Source organism: Augochlora pura, chromosome 6, assembly GCF_028453695.1.
Source record: "Augochlora pura isolate Apur16 chromosome 6, APUR_v2.2.1, whole genome shotgun sequence".
NCBI classification, from domain to species: domain Eukaryota; kingdom Metazoa; phylum Arthropoda; class Insecta; order Hymenoptera; family Halictidae; genus Augochlora; species Augochlora pura.
The window spans coordinates 14,288,905-14,311,803 of record NC_135777.1 but is presented as its reverse complement, the minus strand read 5'-3'; the positions used below and the strand labels follow the sequence as shown (position 1 = coordinate 14,311,803).

General features: G+C 38.8%; 1 protein-coding gene across 2 annotated transcripts in view; it reads left to right on the top strand.

Annotated features, from left to right (window-relative positions):
- The window catches only part of LOC144471546 (protein FAM13B), a 33,195-nt gene extending 10,300 nt beyond the window's left edge, over window positions 1–22,895 (top strand). For both annotated transcript variants that reach the window (XM_078183690.1, XM_078183689.1), the window contains 7 exons: window positions 16,346–16,525; window positions 16,624–16,765; window positions 17,139–17,372; window positions 17,445–17,645; window positions 17,931–18,584; window positions 18,646–18,893; window positions 19,036–22,895. In XM_078183690.1, coding sequence (XP_078039816.1) covers window positions 16,346–16,525; window positions 16,624–16,765; window positions 17,139–17,372; window positions 17,445–17,645; window positions 17,931–18,584; window positions 18,646–18,893; window positions 19,036–19,249 — 1,873 coding nt within the window. In that variant the 3' untranslated portion in view covers window positions 19,250–22,895. The remainder of the gene's footprint in view (window positions 1–16,345; window positions 16,526–16,623; window positions 16,766–17,138; window positions 17,373–17,444; window positions 17,646–17,930; window positions 18,585–18,645; window positions 18,894–19,035) is intronic.
- Window positions 22,896–22,899: the final 4 nt, after the last annotated feature.

Below are 22,899 nucleotides of genomic sequence, written 5' to 3'. Positions count from 1 at the left end.
CTGCTTAACCAAACCTGGCTATATATTTTTTGAGCAGCTTTTTACTTTAAAGTAATCCACTGTAATAAGATGATTATACACTTTTATGTAACAGAAAATATGTATTACGATTAAACGTAGCTTCGAAGTTTTTAATTCTGAACCAAGGAATTATTCTTTGTGACGCAAGCTATTAATTTGTCTTAGTACAGTTACTCAAAAGAAGATGAGGTTTCCTCTTGGTATAGCATACACTTTGAGATTGTTATTAATAAACTTCCGGTAAGCAAATCGTTAAAGGATTGAAACGTACTTCCACAAACTTTTACGACCTACAACCTCCATTCTCAGTTCTTTTTCTTCACTATCCTCCTCATGTAGGCTATTTCTGTTATTCTCTCACGTAACTATTTCAATCTTTGAATTCAATGACGTTAGATTGAGGAAGCGGAATAGTTAGGAACTGATATTCTAATACTTTCGGGATCCTCTTAGCAACCACGTTTCGGAATCCGTGTCATAAACGGATGAAACAGTGTGGTTGTTGGGATACAGTCACCATAGTCGCCTGAGTTAATCAGCCTCCGAATAGAATCCTCTTACCTATTGCAAATATGCGTCATCCGTGCCAACTATTATGTAAGAAATAAGCATACGCTCGCATACAACGACACATCGTCGTCGTTGCTACGGAAGACTGTCTGTGTCGATGATCGATTTTCTCGTCTCCGTTCTGTTGCGTCTGTCCCAACGTTATAGTCCGTCAACGGCGCAGCTTAAGGTGACTTTCATCTGCAAAGACACACGTCAATAGTCTAGAAGTTTAGCAGATATTTTTATACCGGTGTTTACGTAATGCAAAGAAACACCAAAACTTCGCACGTGATGTCATGTCTCTGGTAACATAATTCAACTTGAGTGAATAACTCGGCGAGAATCTAAGGTTTCATTATTCGTCAAACGGACCCCATTTCCGAGCTGATATACAGCGAAAATCTTGTATAATGTTCTTTGTACGTAGACAGATTCTGACAAAAATATTGGCATGACCTACAAATTTACTTATAATCTTTAACATTCTTCACGCTTTTAATATATTTTGAAGGGATGAACAACATTTAATAATTATTCCGATCAACGACTATGCTGAAATATCTATGGTCAAGAACTATCGATCTTCCAGTAGATGAAAGTAATTTTGTATAAAACGGCTTATGAAAGTAGAAATTCGTGTAAAGATCCATAGTTCAACTAATAAGTTACAACAAGTGTCATTCCAGGAGATAGATTCAGTGATACTGTTGACATTGCCTGCCCCCTTTTCACTTAGCAGTTGATAGCATCGACCTGCCTTTAATATTTGAACTCGTGGAATCTATTTGTTCGCTTGACGTCGTTTGTCCCGAACAATTGTCCCCGGAGGAAATCCTAAACGTTCCCGAGGTAAAGATCGTTTCCGCGACCTCGGACACTGGAATTTTTTTCCTCGAGCGATTCTCATATTAAATGAATTATCGAATGCATTAAGTGCACACTGGAGAATCTAGTTGTTTAACAAGGGTGCGTTGTTGTTTTCTCGTTGCCGGTCGATCGGTATTATCGTGTGTCGTTAAATATACAGTTATGAAGCAATTATGAAACGAGCCGTAATCGCACAGTTACCTCTCGCCGAGGCTAAATCGATCGGTCGCTGGCACCACCCACGCACGTGCTATCACACGCTCTCAACACGCTTGCTCCGAATTCGATACGGTTCGAGGCGAAATCGGTTCCTCCCGCGAGCAGGTACCGCGGCCAAGAGCACGCAAGGCACGCGAACTACAGAGATCCCGTAATCTGTCGATTCTAGACCAAGCTCATATGCTTCCCCATCAATTCTAATGTTCTATTCATACGATCACGTTTTAATGTTTTTTGGCATGTTTTTCTTTTCGACTTTCTTCTTGGGATCCATCCATCGTACCTAAAGTTCATCTCCTATAATCAATATGGGCGGTCAGATTCATAGATTGTTATTGTTATTTTTATTTCTCTGTTTTTAAGGTTTTTAACACATCCGATTTCAAATCTTTGACAATATTGTTTCATCTAGAGAACTTATTAATTGACCAACAACGTTTAATACAAGCATGCAAATGGTAATTTTTCATTTTATCCTTCCGATTTTTCAGCTTCCGTTTCTTAAACTTTAGCTTTTTAGTTTCGGTATCATTACTCAACTTATCTCACTTACGGACATTTTATAGTGTACAGTACTAGTGTAAATAATCGTTATTTAAACCGTTCATTAGTTAAACAGATTTTCAATTGCCACAACACGTTCAAACCATACTATCTCTGTTCCCAATTATTGCAGTTTATTTTCTTTTTCATTCTGTATTTATTTAATTTCTATCCGAAGGGAAATTCTGTAAAGTCTAAAAGGTGTTTAGGAGTCTAACGTGCATTGCTCGAACTTTCGAAACAAAAAAGTAGGAAAACTATTGTAAGACGGTAGGAATTTCAGCTGTAGGTAACTTTCACCGCGCGCGTCGAATTCTTTTTCCGTATTAGCACGTTCGACCACCGGATCTACGCAGGAAAACGATTGATAATTTATATCGAGGGTCCTCCGTCGATCCGGACCAACACAATCGTCGACCTTGTTAAAATTATTCAATACTGGCGAGCGTACTTGAAACGCAGTGTCTTTCTCTCTCGGCACTTCCTCTCGCAATTACTCACACTTATTTGTCGTTTGTCGTTCAAGGAGCATCGTCGACCGATCCCTGTCGCATAGCAATACGTTTTCTCGGTAATAGGAACAAGGTAAATAACAATAATTAGACCTCACGTGGCCCCTTGTGGCCCCGAATTCATCGAACGATCGATAAATCGCAAACAACCAATTTAACTTCGTACTGTAACCAACTGATTGTTTCAAACGTCTCATTTCATCATGTTCATTTTATTCGACTTGTAGCTCTAACCTTTGTACAGTTAGCGAAACACGAGAACTAATTATACTTAATGACAAACTGGCCAAAACAACCTGTTTCAGATTTTTCGTCTTCTTAGGGAGTCTATAAAACACAGGACTGTTTCTTCTAGTAGCAGAGTAGTGCCATGAATTCTTTTGTTTCACGGAGTCAGAGAATCTTTCCTTATTGATGTTTTCATGAAAAGATGATTAATTCATTTAGAAATATAGTCGATCATCAAATTACGTAAAAATATAAATGAGTAAAATCTTATGATTTTAATGAAATGAGTATGTTGCGATTTTAACGTGTTTCAGCTGCTACTGATTATGATACATTTGCGTTACACATTCCACGCGAAAACTCGTCGATGCTTTTTTCGCAATCTGTCTTCAACTTCAAAATGTTTCATTAAAAGCAACGTATCTTGCGTTAATAATATTATAATAGTTTGACAAAAGTTACGGACTAGTCGATTATTATGCTACGTAAGTATGACATCATCTAACGTCAGATGTGACGCTGATGAGCAAGTTGTCTTAATTTATTGTCGTTATTTTAATCTCTGCAGTCACGCTTTCGAAAGAATCGCAAATATTTTTCAATTCTTACGAGAATATTGCAGAATAATTTACAAGAGCTCTACGATCTTTCTAAAATAAGATGGATTTCAGAATTATGTTTCCAATTGAAGCCTTTTTATTTATTTGTTATAAATTGTTGAAGTTACAAGGAGTCTCCTAATTAGGAAATGATTGAATACATTTTTTAAATCTAGATTATTGTCACAATAGGGAAAAGTGTAAATAGACCGAATCTTGTAGTCCTCTTAAAATAATACGAATCAATCATTTTCAGTTATTGGTAGACTTATGTTAGAGTTGAAGACTGTATAAAACACGATGCAGAACTGTGCAGAAAATATTTAGACAATAGTCCCACGTCAGAAAGATCGGCGTAGCGATGACGTAAGAATTCCAACAGAGAAACGTGGTCCGGATACAATTAACCGTAATTCGGTCGCGACGATTGTCGGTAATCAACGTCAGCAACGGAAGCGTGTAGTTTTAATCATTATCGCTTCGGTACCGCGTATTGTGGCGGTGTCGTCGATCGAAACGTTCGTAACCCTAAACGATACGGTCGGATCGCGTGTCATGATTTTCGCGATCCAGGGTTCCCGGCAGATATCGCACAGTTACGGATGTTTGCGGATGTTTATGTAAATTTCTCGTGTCCAGAAATAAACTCGACACACCCGTAATTCAATGAGATGCTACCTTGTTAAAACGAAACTATTGGAAATCGACGAGAAACTACTGTAAAACTTCGTTCGCTCTGTTTTACTGCACCCCGGGGGATATTTGCGATATAAACTATGTATTCCGCGAAGATTGACCGCGAATCATAACGTACGTTCGATTTATTACACGTGTGTCACGTGTGAAATGAGCCAACCAAAATTTTTCTGATCAGCAAAATATTATGCGTCTTCTGCGATGAATATTCGACGATCGTTCTACTGTTATTAACCCTTAAGATCTGTTTTCGTTGATGATAACAAGACAGAGTTTATCGTTTCTTTAAGAACGACGATAATTTATATGCCTACTTATTTCGAGTAGCCGAGGGAGATCCAATGTTTTTATTATAAAGGAGATTCTTATGGAGTGAGTGATGAGACGGGTAATTCCTGCGAAAATTCTTACGAGCAGACTGTACATTTTTTGCGATCACGATAAAAATGGATTGAAATGCCAATCAGTGAAGGCATTAGAAGAATTTAAGAATGTTTTCTCATTCTCCTTAACCTTTTGACTTATGATTTATTTTCAAATAAATATGTCTCTGTAGACAGTTTAATTTCGCGCAATTCTATGAGAAGAATCATCATAAAATAAAACAAAAATATTTCCAGTATAAATAAAAATTGAAATATATCCCTTTTATACCACAATGAAATTAAGACAAAAATTCTTACCACAATTGAAATTATAGTGAACCAAATTTAAAAATTATTTAAATCCTTTCTTTTAAATATTTAAATGCCACACGGCAGGCGTTGCCCGCCATATCCGAGTTTGGCACAGAAAATGTTTGCGGACGTGACTCGTCATTTTCACTTAAGGACTTAATTTATAAACGTAATTGAAAGAACAAATATATTCTTTTTATCTCGCTTCGGCTCCTCATAAGTCCAAGTATCTTGCAAACTTTTACATTTGTAGTTTCTCATCAATTTGACACAGTTTCCACGAATACTCATTTCAACCGTGTGAATTAACTCCCAGAGAATTTTCTCAGATTACCCTGCAAATGAATTGTAAAATGATGTAACGTTGCAAATAGCTATTCTATTAACACATTGTGTGGGGGTACATTTTGCAGCGGAATTGTACCGGGAGCGGGCGTTTTGCGCGTAAATTTAGTTATTCAGTTAAATCTCAATAGATCGAAAATTATTTAATTTTTTAACCAACTTTTCGTATTTTATATTGATATTGAAACAAACCATGTTGTTACACTAACCCGTACTAGTAAGTGACCCGCGCTCAAGCATCAAACGTCAGAAAACGTACTAGTACGTGTCCCGCATACAATGTGTTAAAATATGATTTCGCAGCATTGTATCGGTAAAAATCTTTGAAAGTAAAAATTTCAGTTTCGACGAAAGGGAATTTATAGAATGAATTCCCTGTTTGCAGGATTTTTATATTCTCCTTCGAGTACTCGTTTCCACCAGGAAGCAGATCGTTTCATGATTGCAAGTTCGAGGCTGAAACGCTATTACCATCGTGCTGTGATAACATCAAGTCTATTTTTGCGAAAAATTGCATCGTGGATCGTCTAATTTTACCCGGTGTTTGCATCCCATCCTTTTTCCGCACGAAGAATTGAGCATAAAAATATCCCGCGGGCTGTGATCGGCGTTTTCTCGAGATTCCCCTTTTTCTCGATCTTTCGCGAAGGGAACGTGGCGACTTTGATAGTTCTTGAAAACGGGCATCAAACTTCGTATAATTTTCAGGCTAAGATCTGACATGTAGGTGGAGTATGGAGCTAACAACGTGCACTATATCAACTCCTTTCAGCTTTTCGAGGTAACCTTGTCCGGGTATTCCAAGCGAATTTATTCTAACAGTTCGAACTGCGCAATTCGCGATCTTGGTTCCGTTTCTCTTGGATGATTCGTCTTATTTGTGCGTGGACTGACACTAGACCGACTTAAAACTCGCTAAATTGCAGATTTCGAATTCCTCATTCTGTAATTATTGATATTGTAAAGATGCTTGTATGTTTATTGAGTGTCCTTTATCGATGTCGCCTCCGTTTAATCCTCATAAAACCGTCCAGGTAATCACTATATTTGTATTCTGTGCATCAAGGTTAATGTACGAAAAAAGAACAAATTTGTCCTCGCAGCTGTTAAGAAACGTTTTTATTAGTTTTATTGATAACAGTTTTTATTCCGCTAATGCGTTGATCGTCAGCATCGTGAGAAGAAGTCTAATTAATTTTACACACGATGCTATTTTAAGTTAATTGTCACTGAAAATTACTCCTCTTGATCACGCTTTTTTAATGCTCCAGAGTGGAAGTGCGTTATATTTAACACCTGTGTGGGCGATCAGATGCGCCAATACACGTTTCTATATTTTCGCCAACAATATTTTTACGTTCTTGTAAAAATACATTCCTTCTAAGCAATTTTACATACAACTCTGGTTTAAAGTCTGTATCTGTTTTATACAATTTCAGTTTCTATTCCAATTTCAAAGTATATCAATTGCATTTAAGATCTAAAGCTTCAAAGTTAGTTTGTGTATTTAGATTACGGGTTAGTGTATTTTGGTTGCACAAGTGTTAATAAAGTGTCGCAGTTATCAAAGCAAATATAAGTAACAGATCTGCTCAAAATGAACGTTTGCTTTCTCGTCGAATCGATCGACATGATTAAATATTTAGACGTTATCGTTCCTCGCAGAAAATAGAAAAGGAAGTCAGTGTGTTATTTCAGCTTCGGTGTTCGATCGAGAAGAAAAAGATAGAAAAGGACTGCGGAAACGATCAGTCCTCCTTCCGCCTTCTTCTATCCTTGTGCAGTTCGCCACGCGTGAAACTGCAACTGGTCGTATGCACACAATCGCATAGTCCTTGATCCAGGACAGCATCACGACCCTCGTTGGCCCTACGCACTGTTGCATCGATCCTGGCAACCTTGGACTTCATCCCATTCTCATGCATCAAACAGTTTCTCCGCAGACTCTACAACTTTTACATAGAACCTGCAACAGTGTTTTACAAAATCCAGCATTGCTATTTCTTTATTTCAACTTTTTCACTGACTCAGGAATTGGCTCATAGATTGGAAAATTATTTTACGATTTCCACGATTATTTCTGTGGCATATATTTTTTCCAAAGACTATAATTTTCTCATTGGCTCTACATTTTTACCGACTCTATAATTTTCTTAGATGTCTTACAATTTATTTCGGGACTGTATAGCTTCTTCTTAAACTGTAAAATTGTTTTGAAGAACTTAGAAAATCTGTTTTTAAACATCAACTATTTTTTTTGTACATCCGAGGACTTCCTCTTGGATCCTAGAACTTTTTTAATAAAACAGCAAATCATTTCTTAAACTATTCCAATTGAATTTGTCGAAACGAAGACAATATTATTGAGTGATTCGTAAAAAGATGAGAAACTTACAATGAAAGTCGCAATCATCGTATTTTAATCATTTCTACGGTGTTCATTCCGCGAAACGCGAACGAATCGAGGGCCTCCCCGACCGCAAAAGTAAAAGGAAATGTTCTGAACGATTTAGCAGCTTGCTTGACGAACAGTGAGCCAACATGATTTCGTAACTGGTGCACTAACCGATGATGATTCGTCGATCTTGATATATTCAGCCACGTCGTGGCTTGCTTATCGTATGCATAAAAATTGTGTCTATTACACAAAGCGCATCGAGGAAACGTCGAGTCATCAGAGACGAATGGTTCGCGTTGGCTGATACTTAGGCGTCTTGTAATCGGGCGTTCGGCATTTTGACGTCAACGGTGTTATTTTCGGCCGACGATGTACATTTAGCACGCGGCTACCTCTCGTAAAATTGCCATGGACAAGGCACCAGCGAAACATGCGCCTACTGCGAACGCTTCCGATGAAATTGCTTTACTTGCGGGTAAATATTTATCAACTCCCTGCTCACTGTATTCGAATCAGTTTGATATAATTCGAAATGTTTACTTTCGGTGGTACGAATTTTATAGAATTGCGTTCTTTTCTATGCTGGTTGTTAATGAAAGCAAATTGTAGTTCGACTTTGTTCTGTGTTCGTTGAGTGAATTTATTCATCGTGGCTTCCTTGCATTTGCTTTAATCTTGACGTATATCGAATCAGAGAATGTTAAAAGAAGGCTTACTTTTCAAGAGCAGATGCTGATCACATAAATGAAATTGTGAAGTTTTGGGAAAGGTTGTAGGCCGCTTTGACAAATTATAGAGCTCACAAAAAGATTGTAACAACTCCAGAAATAGTTCATAGCCTTTAAGAATATTGCAGAGACAATGGACAAAATTATTGTGTTGTTAACAAGTTGAGCCTGTTGAAATGTTTTAGGATGCATTACTACTCGCAGAAGATTGTTTGCACCTGAAGAAATATTTTGGGATTTACGACAAAGTTGCAGAGGTAGTTAAGTGAAAATAATATTTTGAAGCTACTGAAAAAGTAATTAAAAGAATATTTAGAAATCTTTCGAGAATATTTTAAAATTCATGAACAAAATTTCAGTGCTCACAGAAAGATTGTATACGCATATCAAAAATTGCAGAGTCAATGGCAGCGTTTGGGAAGGTACGAGAAGGGAATTCACACTAGGAAATGGGGTTGTTAGGGTAGCTGGCGAATGTTTAGGGTCAGGAGGGTGAACTAGGGGTGGCTACGTGAGTCATCAGCAAAAGTACTTAGGGATTGTGCGTGCCATGCTGCGTCCCTGAATTTATATCTCTAGACTTGATATCGAATAATTCTTTTATTACTACAGATATAATTTCTGGGAAAATGTGTCATTAAATGATTATATACATAGATAAATTGGCGTACTCACGATGTCGTTTCACAGTGTTTCTAGGATTGTTCTATGGAAAGTGAGTAGAATTATCGTTGCTCATGAGCTGCGCTAATACGCATAAAATTTTATCTATACCTTTACCTGCACGCCTTGCATTTAGATAGAACTGCATTTACATACGTAATAAGTAGATTTAAATTGTAATTTAAAGATCTTAAGTCTTTGAAAAAAACTTGAGGTTTCAAAGTACAATTGACTGTTGACATTTTTGTCGTTACGGTCACGTGTTTCACTAAAACTCTTCTTTTAATCTAATAATTACGCGATTGTGACGCCGTAAAAGACGATATACAGCAGAAAATGAAATTGAAAAGAAATGTTACAGATCATTTATTATCGAAATTATTACCACGAATAGTCCAATTCAATTCTATTTTATATCTAATAATTATATAGTCACAATCAAGATAAACACGTTAATTTAATGTTTGAGCATTTATGGATAGATTTAGATCAGTTGAGCATGTCTCATTCACTTGTACAGAGAAATAAAAATTAAGCAAGTGTTAAAGCAGTATGTAGACCAAGGAATTAACATACTAAGCTAATATATTCACACACTAGAAAATTCATATTTAGAGTCACGCTGCAAGCTTAAGAGACTGAAAAACAACTAAAAACATTGGATGTATAATGTGAAATGACATAAGTCGATTAAAATTTTTAAATAATTCGTAGATACATAGATACACAGAAACTAATTATTACACAGAAATCGACTATGGCGGAAACGATTCTAAACACCTAGCGAATACGTAAAATCAATAATTAATAAAACATATCTATCTTGAATAAGCAAAGCCAATTTCAAAAAGTTGACAGTATTCTCTAACGAATCCGTGTACAGCGGGTTTGAAAAATGCTTCTTCGTTAAATAAGCAAAACTGTCTCCCAAAGTATTGACACAAGCCTCAGATAAAATTAAGGAAGACCAGATTCGTATATTAGGGTCCATTAAACCGCTTCTCTGTTATACAACTAAAAGCTGAGAAATGTACTAAATTATCAGAAAGATCTTCTAAATAACTGATCCGTGGACTTCGGACCAAAACCCGTAGAATCCGTAAATCCAGCTCGAACAGAATGAAGCAGACCCAGCTCGCACCGGGCGCGTGGAATTTGGGCCCAAGAAAACGTATCCCGTGGTCGATCGGTCACGAGTCACGAGTCACGCTTCCCTTTTGCCTTTCTTCTCCTTGCGCGGTAGAGAGAAAGGGTTTCCACTCGATAGGTTCTCGAGGCTGTCACGTGCTGTAACGCGGCCGCCGATGGGCGAATGGTTGGATGGATGGATGGATGGGTTGGTGCTCGTATGTATAGATTGTGCAGGGACACGACCAACGAACACAGAACGAACTACTTCAGAATATAGAGGAGGTCCGGCCGAGGGACCGGCGCAGTCTGAATCAGTCCAGTCTCGTGGTCGCACACAAAACGCGGTGGTTTCGAAGAGCCATATCCGTTCGGTTTCTGTTCAGCAGCGCCGTGGAGAACGCGATCGTGAACGTGAACGCGCGAATTCGCTCTGTGAATCCGCGGGCCGAACCGGATCCGCGCTGTCGCCGTGCGAGGACACGGAGTGCTCCCGGAGAAAATTGGTCTTGGGTTTTGCTGTGGCAGTGACCTTCACGAATTCGCTTCTTGTTGATTAGAATCGCGTGTGCTTTCTAGCCGACGCTTCTATCTGAACGCTAGTCCAACCGGCAGGCGACCATAAATGTTTCATCGAATCACCGAGAGACTCGTCTTCGCGCCGGTGGTCCGCCATTGGAAAAGAAAGTTGGTGTTCGTGATTACATGAGCAGACGCTGACGTGAAAAGGGATTCCCGTTGCACAGTGAGTCTTAGGAAAGATAGTAACCACGGGCTGATAAGCAGAACGTGGATCTCCTTGATCCTAACCCGCGTCGACCTGGTGTCTCCGTTTCGTTTTCAGAACTGTTCGTAGTCTTTCGAATTGCAGATGCTAGCTAGATACCTTGTGTTGCGTATAGGGAATTGGAACGGGTCGGAGAATGAGATTGAAGTCGATAGTGGACTGATAATCGTTTCAAAATCGATGCGGTTGAAAGATTCTTAATAAATTGCTCGAAAGATTGGAATTTCGATCTCAATGGAACAAAAGTTCTCTTAAACCGAAGTTAACTCCTGTTCGCTTGAGTAATATAGTTTGACTACCATTTCCGAGGTTACTGTAATTTAAGACAATTATCTACCTTCTTTTAGATGCAGCTCGGTCGTTAGAAAGTCTATATTAATCCTTGCGTATAGAAAATTCAAACACATTTGATACCCAATTAAATAGCCCTTTCAAAATCGAAGAATAACGTTTATGAATTTCGTAATAAAAATTTCGCTTGTAATTCAGTAAATTATTTTCGATAATATCTTGTCTAGCTAGTTGCCATTTCTAAACACTACGAACCTGTTTGTCAGCGATATCGTTCAGTCGCGCGCAGACGAGCTACAAAAGTATTCGTATTAGTCTCACGGAATGCGTACATATCGAACATTCTTAACGAGCACAACGCACGCCTCGTCGGAAATGTTACCATTATTTCGTTCAAACACAGTGCCTTAGAATGGTCACTAAAAGAGTAACCGTTATTACGGGTAGCAGAGGTTCCACTTCGTTCGCACGTGGCCCACCACATTCGTTTTCGTGCGCGCGAACACGACGGTGTAACAAAACCTGATGCCATTAGCGAATTATGCCATAACGACGATCCCATCGCGTGTAATCAGATTCGACGGATTATCGATTTAACAAGCGAGCCCCTTCGATGTCCGCCAGCGAAGAACAACGTCTCCCTGGTCTTTTCGAGTCACTATATTATACTACTTTTGTACTCGTATCACCAGCTACGCGACGTAATATTGCAACTTTAAAACATATTCTATAAAATTGTGATTCGATGCATCGGTCAAATAATTTAAGGAAAACTATAGCGTTCGATTCAAAAGAAGTTTGCAAATACTGCATCGCTGCTTTGCTATGAGAAATTGCAGCAGACGGCGGAACTTGATAAATAATGCGAAACTGCGCTCTGCAATTTCGTTCGATCTCCAACAGAAACATAGTTATAATCAAGTCAGCCTACCGTGTACATGCCTTCCGTGTCTGTACACTTTTCGACGACGTATATATACGTCCACCGGAGTGGAAGGGTTAAATCGATCGATCCGTTGTCGCAAACGTCGCAGCTCGCTTGTAACACGCGGACAGTTAATCAAATTAATTGAATCCAACAGGCGCCGCTTTCGCAGATCGATAGAACCTCTCCGATGCTTGACGCAACCTCTGTAGTTGGTTACCGTGTCTAAGACAAGGAGCATTCGGACACTAGGAGTCGTTAAAATGCTTTACACGTCTATGCAGCTTCGCCGTCGACGAGCGAATTGCAGGAAAATCGACGGGTATTTATCCCATCTGTTTAAACAATCCCGTGCCAGCTGATCGATAAGGCCATTATTTCATCTGAGAATGATCGTTTCTTCGGGAACGTTGATGCATTTAACCCATTAATAGCTAACATTGAACGCATAGTTTCACCCACCATCGCTTTTTACGTCTGTTTATGATGTAATCGTAAAAGGGAATTTCAAAGATTTGTCTAACTCTCGCTTTTCTTCGCCATCGGTTCTTTTGTCTGGACCCTGAGAGACTTTGGAATCTGCAGAAATTGAAGTATTTACAGAACTACGATAAACTAACTTGCTTCAAGACATATATACAGACCTTTTCCATGTAACTTCCTTGCGTAATAAGTTTTTGTATAATATTATACTGGAGGTTTTTTTCATAAAAGATTCAGATCTAACAATTCTTTGCTTAGAAGTTAATAAGTTCATCATAGTTTAGCACTAGCTCTCGGTAATCACAATATGAGCAGAATCTTTTCATCATTCTTGTCATCGCCTTTTCTTCGTTTCATCTTAACGTATTTAAATCGAATGGACTGTAATTAGATCGCAAATTTGTATGCGTTGAATGGCCCATTTCGAATTTGTTATTTCACAGTTGTTCAGATTATAAAAGCGTTTTTATAAAACAACAAAATCAACGAAACCGTGGCTTTTGCTTTTAACAACTTTAGTGTCCGGTTAACCAATAGTCTCTTGAAGACCAGTTATTTGGTAATTTGTTAGTATCTCAATAAGTGCTAAAATATTAATTTCAATCGTCAATCGACAAGTTATTTCAAGCGTAATACTTTCTTTTTTATCTGAAACGGCACAGTCATTAACGAGCCTATTAATAAATCCTGTGCACTGACACGTCCACTACCGCGTGACTCACACGTGAGTCATACTATTAATTGTTTCGATGTAGCAGTTATCTCTCACGAGGTATTGTGACAGATATTAGATCTAAGTTCATTGAAATCCTTACTCGCTGATATTTTTTTGACATATTTGAATCTACCCTGTCGAGGCTGATATATATATATATATATATAATTTATGGATTTAAGAGACGATCATAGTAAATCTGGACCTCACAATTTTGCTCCAAAAAACAGACCTTCATTCCAAAAACAATTCTTCATTCCTATTCGCAGAATAATATATTTGATTTCTAAAATATGAACCATGTGCTATTTAAACCTGAGAGTTTTCCAGAATGTTCGATCAATAGCGCTCCAATTTAATTCTCGGAATGCAAGCGTCCCAATTTTCCTGCCAGTTTACAATGGTTAAATAAAGTGTTCCGATTTCGTGGTATTTTTATATTTGTCAGTGGTTGTGCTTTATATTTGTCAGTGCTTTTCCGTGTTTTAATCGAATGTAACAACGTGAAATGGCTAGTCGGAAAAATCGTCCGGAAAGTTGTAACGTTGATTTAATTTGACTTGCCGGGAAATTGACCAGCAAGATTTTCCTTCGAATTATAGATTCCCGGGTGAACGACGGGCTGCGAAAAAGCTGGAAAAGCCAGATAAAACACGGAACGTAACCAGAACACGACCTACCTCACACCTGTATTGCCTTTCAAAGGCATTTCCCTCGTGAACGGAGATCGATCGATCATCCCCGCTTACCCTTGCCGCCCCTTTGCCACCCCTTTGTCTTCTGTTTCGGGTCGCGACCCTGGTGTAACCACTTGACAATTCTGCTTTTGCTAATCGAGTGTGCTACCGCTTGTCGGACGATTTTGCTCTGAGATATAGACATAACGTCGCTGCGTTTTTCCCCTACAAGTCCTTTTTATTTACGAACGATTACACAGGTTGTTTCACCGGCGTACAACGGCGACGACCCCTTTTCCAACGCAGTTCTCCTTTGACTAGAACACCTGTCCGTTAATAAATTAATCAATCGATGCACGGTCTCGCGTAATCGAGGCGCAACGAAAGTCACGTAACCCGGGAAATCGTAGAACCGATGACCTTTATGCTTCTATTTACAAGGATCGATCGGGACCATGATTATACTGCTTGAGAATTTCATTGGCTGCCCGGGTTCTGCCGATACATCGGTTTCTAACAAATGAATATACTTGAACATTCGCTTGTGTTGTGATGCGCTAGAGAAGCTAAAACGAATCACTACAATCTTATAGAATTTTTGGAAATCCTGATTTAATATCCTTTGCAATCTGCATTATTTCGATTACGGATTTGCATTTATGAAAAAAATGTGTAAGTGGGATACAAAAGAATTCATTTTCTTTCGAGTTCTATTTCTTGCAATTGAATTAGCAGATTTTTATTCCGAGGAAAGAGCGCGCAGTCTATTTATACATATTGTGTAACGAAGGGTCAACAAGGAGCTGCGTCTGATTTTTTCGTACGATGGTCTTCGCGATTTGTTTCTAAGAAACCTTAAGGCAATCCTTCTTATTAATTTAGTAATCTATGTAATGTTCAAAGAATATATACCAATTCCTCTGTTGAAAATTTGTCAGTGTAGTCTTTATCTCTACAAAAACAAAACAACCGTTTAAAATGTTCTATAAAAATAGTTGCACTCATTGTACATGAATGGATTGATTTAACCATTCTACAGAATCGTAACTACTTCTTCAATTCTTACACATGTAGTAACATTGTTCACGAACTTAATGAACTTGAAACATAGTACGATATTCAACTGACTCATCAAACTGACAAAACCGTATATGCAATGGTCTTGAAAGAAGTAAAAATCCAGAGATGGACCAGTTTGACTGGTTCGCTAAATCCAGTGGCGATTAGATCACGCGTCCGTGTTTTTTTCGCTTAAAACAGCAAGAATGCTTAGCAACCAGCGATCAAATGTCTGTAGACGGAAGCGTACGCATTCTTGAATGTTCATCCTCTGAATCATTCTGGTTCCTTTCCACGTTGTCCCACCTTTTGCTGTCCCTGATTTCTTCCGTTCGGTTGTTTCATAATTCACAGTCGCGCTACGCCGGCGAATTGGATTAATAGAGCCGCAAGCATGTGATGCGCGGTTGCGGCATCGACATTGTTTACCTCGTTAATTTTCTATGGGTTCTGATCGAACCGGTCTTCGGTGGTGTGGTAGCGGAATTTTCCGACGCCACTCGTAACCACTGGACTAACATCTCGACTGCACGTTCACGAGAGGAAAAAGGATCTTCCACTTTTAAGTCGTTAATTAAGCCGTTCGGATGATGCTGATCGACTCAGCAAATGCATTCAGAAGAAATGCCATAACGCTGCGGTTCTGTTCTTTTCTACATTGAATTTTTCAACGTTTCAGCAAAAATTATTCTCCACAATTCTATATTATTTTTAATATAATATGGCTTGACTTTATATTAAATGAACAGTTTCTTCATTGTTTGCAGGAAGCAGCAATTTTTTTGTTGATTTATGTTTCCCTTCGAGATAATATTGCAGTTAATAAATTTGTGTCGACCTAATTTAAATTACTCAGAAAACAGCAATTAGATAAAAATTTAAGTTTCCTTCCAATAATTTTAATAATTGCAAAATAACTTGACTATATTTCACCTACACCTCTTTCTCATAAATGCATGAAATTCACTCTATCTACTAATGAGTAATATCAGATCTTTTCACAGGAAGTAATTTTTAATGATTTTAAAATAGAAGATTAACGTAAAAGATGAGAAAGTTCATTGTAAATCACGGGAGATGGAATAGATCAGTCCATTTTTGTAATGATTTATGCACATAACACAACACGCATATTCGACTTGATTCGAAAGCTGCGACCGTTCTTGTCCAATTTAAAACGAAATTCCCGAGTGAATAGAACGAAACATTCAGTGGTCTTTATATGTTTCCAGCATTCGTGATAATAGTGCGGTGAACGGCGTGATCCCTGCCAGTGACTGTAAAATCTGCAAGGACTCGAAGGACGAGCCGGAGGAGTCCGAGACCGACGGCGCGTTCCTGCTTTGCGCGCTGAAACCGCGTAAGCGCAAAGACCGCCGTGAGTCCTGTTGTCAAGAGAGGAAGTTGATAAGGTGGGATCGATAAAAAGACAGTCTTGCTTGTTGATTCTACCCGGTTCTACATTATGCTTGATTTTTCGATTGAAATTTTTTGTATTAATTACTTTTAGAAGTAGCAGCGAAGAGCGTGTCTTAGACAGTCCTACCAAGGCAGCAGACACAATTAGACGCGTGAGTAGTCACGAGGATTTCAACAGTGAGGAACACCTGCACGTGCTACCGCAGATAGGACAAGAGATGGGGCATGGTGTGGTAAGGAGACTATTGTGATCTTCCCACTCAAAAAATCGCTCTATCATATTGACTACCATTAATTCTCTTATAGTCTCATCTATAGTATGTTGCTAAGAAATTCTTAACTAAATTGTCAATAGCTATAGCAATTTCCATCTTGAGCCAACAATTCACGTCAATAATATAATTAGTTGTGAAATAAAAATAGGGTGTCGTTTTAAGTAGAGAAAAGACTTCATAAGAAAAATATCCTTCGTAATATGCTATACAATTTTCATATCTCAGTCCTAATTTTTTAGAAAATGGTTTCATACTTGCCAGAAGTATTATAATATGTTTCTTTCATACTGTAGATTGAAGATTCCAATAAAAATTGTGTACTTTGTTGCAGAGATGCGGAGGTCTTCCTCTTCATGAGAGAACGAACGTCTCGCCTATTTCAAAGAAGAGCACGTCGTTCCCTTCACCTTGCGAGATAACAACACTGGAAACAGAGAAGTTCGAGTGTGACGCGGAGAAGTTAAGAAGTAGCGAACGTTTCAGTAGAAGTATTACCCCGCGAGGAAGAAGGCAGGCTAGAAAGAGAAGGGTGCACAAGATCGTGGACACAGAGAATTTCAGCAAGGTAGCGACACGTATTTTTAAAATTGTTTTCTCCAATAAAATAACAAAAATGTAACACACCGGCATATTGTAGGAGAATGAAGAAGAAGCAGAGATCATCTACAATGTATCATCGAGTCCTAACAGCCGCAACGGCTCTCCCGGCCAAAGTTTCTTGGAGATGTTGAGTAGCGGGCCGAGCCGGTCGCCATCCCCGGCTCGGCCGCCAACTGTTGACCATGAAGATCTAAATAATCCTAGCTTGACCAATTGGACCTTTCAACGCGAGGAAAATGTAAAGAACCGTAAAAAAGCTCAAGAGATATGCCGATGGTTGTTAAAGCTTACCACTTTGTTCTGTTTACTCTAGACTTAATTACAAATATTTAAAGTACAAGGGAGCATTGCAACCATTTGTGTATCTCAGGTATCTTCCGAGCTAGTTGTACCACAAACTACTCTAGGTTGATGTAGAACTATTTGATGAAACAGTATTATATATCTGCGATATCTCTAGCTGGGAGACGCCTTATATGTATCATTGATTCGTGTTATCTGATTACTGGTCGCATGTTTGTAGGGAGAAGCCAGTGACGCCCGGGTGGAGGCAATGCTATCGCCTCGGAATTCTTTGTTGCTGCCCAGACGGTTCTACTCGGAGAACGAGACTCAGCCTTGCACACCGACGATCGCCGAACTCGGGCTAAAGCACTTGACCAAGCACATCAACGGGTTGAAGAAGAAGATCAAGAAATACGAGGACGAGTTCGAAGAGAACTTCGGTTACCGGCCGAGTCACTCGGACAAGATGAGCAACAGGGACATCAAAAGGCTGTGCACAGAACTGAACAAGTTACGGAAGGAGCACAAGATGCTCAAGGAGGACCCGGTAGGCGCCTTGCTGGCCAATGCAAACAACCGCACCAAGTCCATCTGTGGCAGTCCGACCAACAACAACAACAGCCAAGAGAAGCCAAGAGCCTCGTCGATGGAGGAGATGGTGAAGGAGATCGAGAAGAAGCTTAGCGAGAAGAGGGTGAAATACAACAGGCCTGACAACATGGAGGAACTTACGTACGAACAGCTGTTGGAGGAGAAGACTGCGGTGCAGAAAGCTTTGCTTCATATCGAGAACACCTTCGGTAGACCCGCTCCCTCGGAAGATCGGACCGTTGTGCGACCTTTATACGACAGATATAGAACCTTGAAGAGGTTGCTTATTAGAGCCGGAGTGGTAAGTCTCCGATGCTGATGAAATAGCTGACCGTCTTCCCCTAAACGGTGCTTTCCCGTAGAACAAAAATAAAGACAGCATCACGGAGCTGGCGACTATCCTGGAACATGAAGCAATGGACTTCACATCGTCCAACCTGCCTGGTAACCAGTCGGACATCGAGAGAAGAGCTAGCGAGCCGGACATGTCGCACAGAGGAATTTTGGATTGCATAGAGACAGTGGATCAGCTACCAACCGACAGCGATAGTCAGCACAGCAGTAGCGAAGGGAGTCGCAGTAATAACGAGAGCCTCCATGCGCTTCCATTGTGAGTAAACGTTGTATCACAAGATCAAATCGTCCTAGACTTCTGTATAATAATCTCAAAACTGTGAACCTGTAAATGGTATTACCCACTAGTGAATATTATTGTTAGGAACTTGATGATAAAATAATTGATCTGATTTCAGAGAAGACTTGTTGGTTCAGCAGAAGCTGACTAGAGAAGAAAAGAAACGTCTCCGACGTGCCCTGAAAGAATTGGAGGCACAATTTGAAGCTCGTGCCGGTCGCAGAATGCAGAGAGAAGATCGAGGCCCGCAAATCACCACAGTGTATGAGTCATACAAACAGGCCAAAGCGAAACTGAGACTGATCGATGCTTTGATAGCAAAGAATGCCTGACGCAGTATCTAAAAGGCGACTTCAATAGTCGTGCGTTCATGAAAAGGCAACGATAAAATCCCAGAAGTATCATGAAACATTCAAACAGAGCACAGTAGTTGCTACATCGACACATTATACATTATTGTGCAACAAGGAGTTCAGAGAAGTGAGATGAGGAAGCCCATGAAAAATTTAGAACTTTGAGCCTGTTAACTGGGTAATTTTTTACGACAAAAACAATTACATGGAAATATGATTTGTTGCAATAAAAGTAAGAAGTAGTTCATCCTACTGCAGTTGTCATACAATACAAGCATGAAAGCGAGAGAAACAAATACGGGAGACGAATGATGTCTTTTCCAGTTAATAGATTAAAATACAAAGAAACTGAATGTTTTCGATACTAAGAGGCCGTGGCTTGGTGAAAGGGCGATACCAATAAACACGATTAATTTGAAGGACTCATAGATGTTACGCTATTAATGGATACAAGGCCCGTCAGTCTAGTACTTTGAACTCTAAGCACTGATAATTAGGAAACGATAGTGACTGCTGCGACATGCGTGCCGAAATGATTCGCCAATTTGCACATGACTCTCATAATACTCAACATCGATTTTAACGCAGCGAGAGTGCTTGTCTCGTAATGCACTTAACTGAACTCATTTAAAATGTTTACCTATTTATATGAACAATTTTGCATGACAAAGTATATTTCATTGAGCAAAACAATATGTCTATACGCGTAAATAGCGATAACGACATGTAACTCCATTGTCAGTTTTGTAACATACTTTTAATAACGTCAACAAACGTTTTGTTATTTTGTAACCTCGAAATAATTCTGAAGAAATTGCTTCCTTCTGTATTTCACAACAATTTCGTACATTTACATTACGTTTGAATTGTAGGCGTACGAATTAGTCGCGCCTTTTACGTTCACGTATTTCTTCTATACTCGAATGACAAGAAACGATTGAAAACATAAATGGTCACATAAAAAAGAATGATAATGAATGGAAAAGTTACTATGTTGTACGTATGTTTATTGTCCCACGAGCAAACTGACTAAGAACAACCATGAATTTACATTGTGAAAGATGGCTTTTATGGCTGTAGTTGCAAGATGGAAATAGAGGATCAAAAGAAATTCTCTACGTGTATAAGACAAATAAACACAAGTTCCAAATTTTCATAAAGAAGATAAGTCCATTACATTAAGGCTGTTTGCCTGGCGCAATCTTACATGCTCATTATTATGTTCAATACTCTAAAATAGAAACATCACATGTAGTCTTTGCTTGCAACTACAGGCGTAATCGAGATAAATATAATAAGAACGTTTTCTATATCTTTTTGTTCATGTACAGAAATTCTAATGCAATTTGTTGTCTAATCGTATCGCTTAGGTTTTTGGATTAACGATTCCTTTTTGTACTTAAAAATTACGTGAACGAACAGATCCTCGTTTCATGTAAAGAGATCCGATAGACGAGTCGGTTTAAGATAAAGTCGATACGTTCATTTTTTTGCGAGAAATGCGCCACCAGATCGAACACTGAGAGCAATGAACGAATTTGTGGGGTTATTTGTAATGTATGTACCTTGTAAGAGATATCACATGTTGTAATTGTAGAGTACTATAAACTGTTACAGTCTTATAGCGTATTGAACGTATCCATTGAAAAACTCGTTGATTTATGCAATTTGTAATCGGTTTGGGCGAGCGAAATTTGAAAGTGATCGAATATAGCGAACCCGCTAACCGGTTCTCTAGAATTTTTAAGTGATAGCCTTAAAATTCGACTTTAACGAAGACTCGTACGAGGGTGCTATAGTTTAGTTTTGAAACGCGTCGACTATGAAAAAAAGAAATGCTTTGCGAATTTAATTGACGCGGTAACCGTGCGAAAGGGGTGCGCATTATCTTCCCTTGTAAAAATAATCAACATAGTTGAACGTCTTGTCTGCAATATCTCGACAAATATCGTATGCCATATTACAAAAATTTTTTGGAACGTTCTTGCTGCATATCGTCAATCAGATTTTATTCTCTGTGGCTATTAACAAGTTCAGCGACCCCTTTTGTTTCATGCTAATTCATTTCGCACAGTCGCACGAAGAAAGCACAATTAACCCTGCATAAGCCCCCTGGGCCTCCTCAGATACCAAAACAGTTTTTTGTACACTGGTTTTTACTACTGCCTCACAAAATAATATTTGATACAATTAACAGTTTTAAAATGATTTCAACTTCCAATCTTAGATGTATCTCACTTTATGCATTTTGTAGTATTTAGGAGATTTTGTACAGAGTACAGTGTGCCTCTGCAGGGTTAACTTCTTCGAAGCAATTTGGAACGAGTGAAATTTACAGTAAGCCTTCTTCTCTCGATAATAAAAGTGCGCGGAGCGAACGAAAAATGCGAACGATTATCTTCTCTTTTTACTTGTCTGAAACCAAAGCATTTTTTAGTCTGTGATATAAGAGATATACTGTTTGCGTTCACGTAGGTGTGTATGAGATGAATTTTGTTGTCTTCGTTCCGTGTGAAAACGAGAGAAAACCATTTTCGGCCGTCTCCTCTCTTCTTCGTAAAGATAACCAGGATTATCGGCGATCCGCTGAAAAGATAGTTTAAGCGACGCTGAATACTTTTCTATAAGATAGAGTCGATGTGATGTAATAAAAACTGCGGAGCACTTTTCGATGTTCATAATCCGGTTGATTCATGTTGTATAAATATTTCACCTTGAAAAAACATCGAGAGAGTCTAATAGTTGCGCATACTTAAAAAAGAAACTTGTGTTAAAAATACAAGAGCAGGGAGTGTTGACGTATCGACGTAAGTTGACGTTTCCCAACAAAATTTCACTCTCCGCAATTTCCAGTGATCATCACAACGACTCCCTAGTTCTGAATCGAACAGAAGAAATACTTATTTTATATTTACAAAAATGTTTTATTTTGATAGATTTCGTGCGTACGAGCAGTGATCGTTACTGTAGAACGAGGAAGAGTAACGTCTTAGAAATAAGGCTACATTTTGTATTCACGTCGTTAATGAGGAGATATTGTAGCTTGTAGAAGAGATAAAAAAAAGGAAACGTGTCTTTGCGCGTACAAAAACAAAATGAAACTGACGAAGAGAATGTGCAGTTGCTTGGAAGAAACATTACTGTGAACGCTTGAATTCGATATTCGTGTTCTGTTGATAGTGAGTCGACCAGATTCTGCAGATAAGGATTTTAGTTGATGATAACACTGGGACGACAACGTTTCCCACGAATGATTCAATAAACAATTTTTCACGAGGTACCTAGACGTTAGCGCTGACACTGAAAAGAATAAAGAGAATACTATGTTAACGGTAAGTTTTGCGTTCGATCATGTATTAGACGTAGATACATACAAGCCGGGGGTAAAAGTGGAGGAATGAATTATAATTAGCAAAATGTTAATTATCCTTCGAGTTCGTAAACGTGTGATTATGTATATACATATACACGGTATGTATAGATACAAGCAGTTGCATACATAAATACCATAAGACCATACGCATATACAAATCAATATTATACGTCATAAGAGGTAGCACGCAGAATCGAATAAAAGAAGAGTATGAACCGCTACAAGCATTTCCCTCATTCTAGAAAGTAATCCTCAT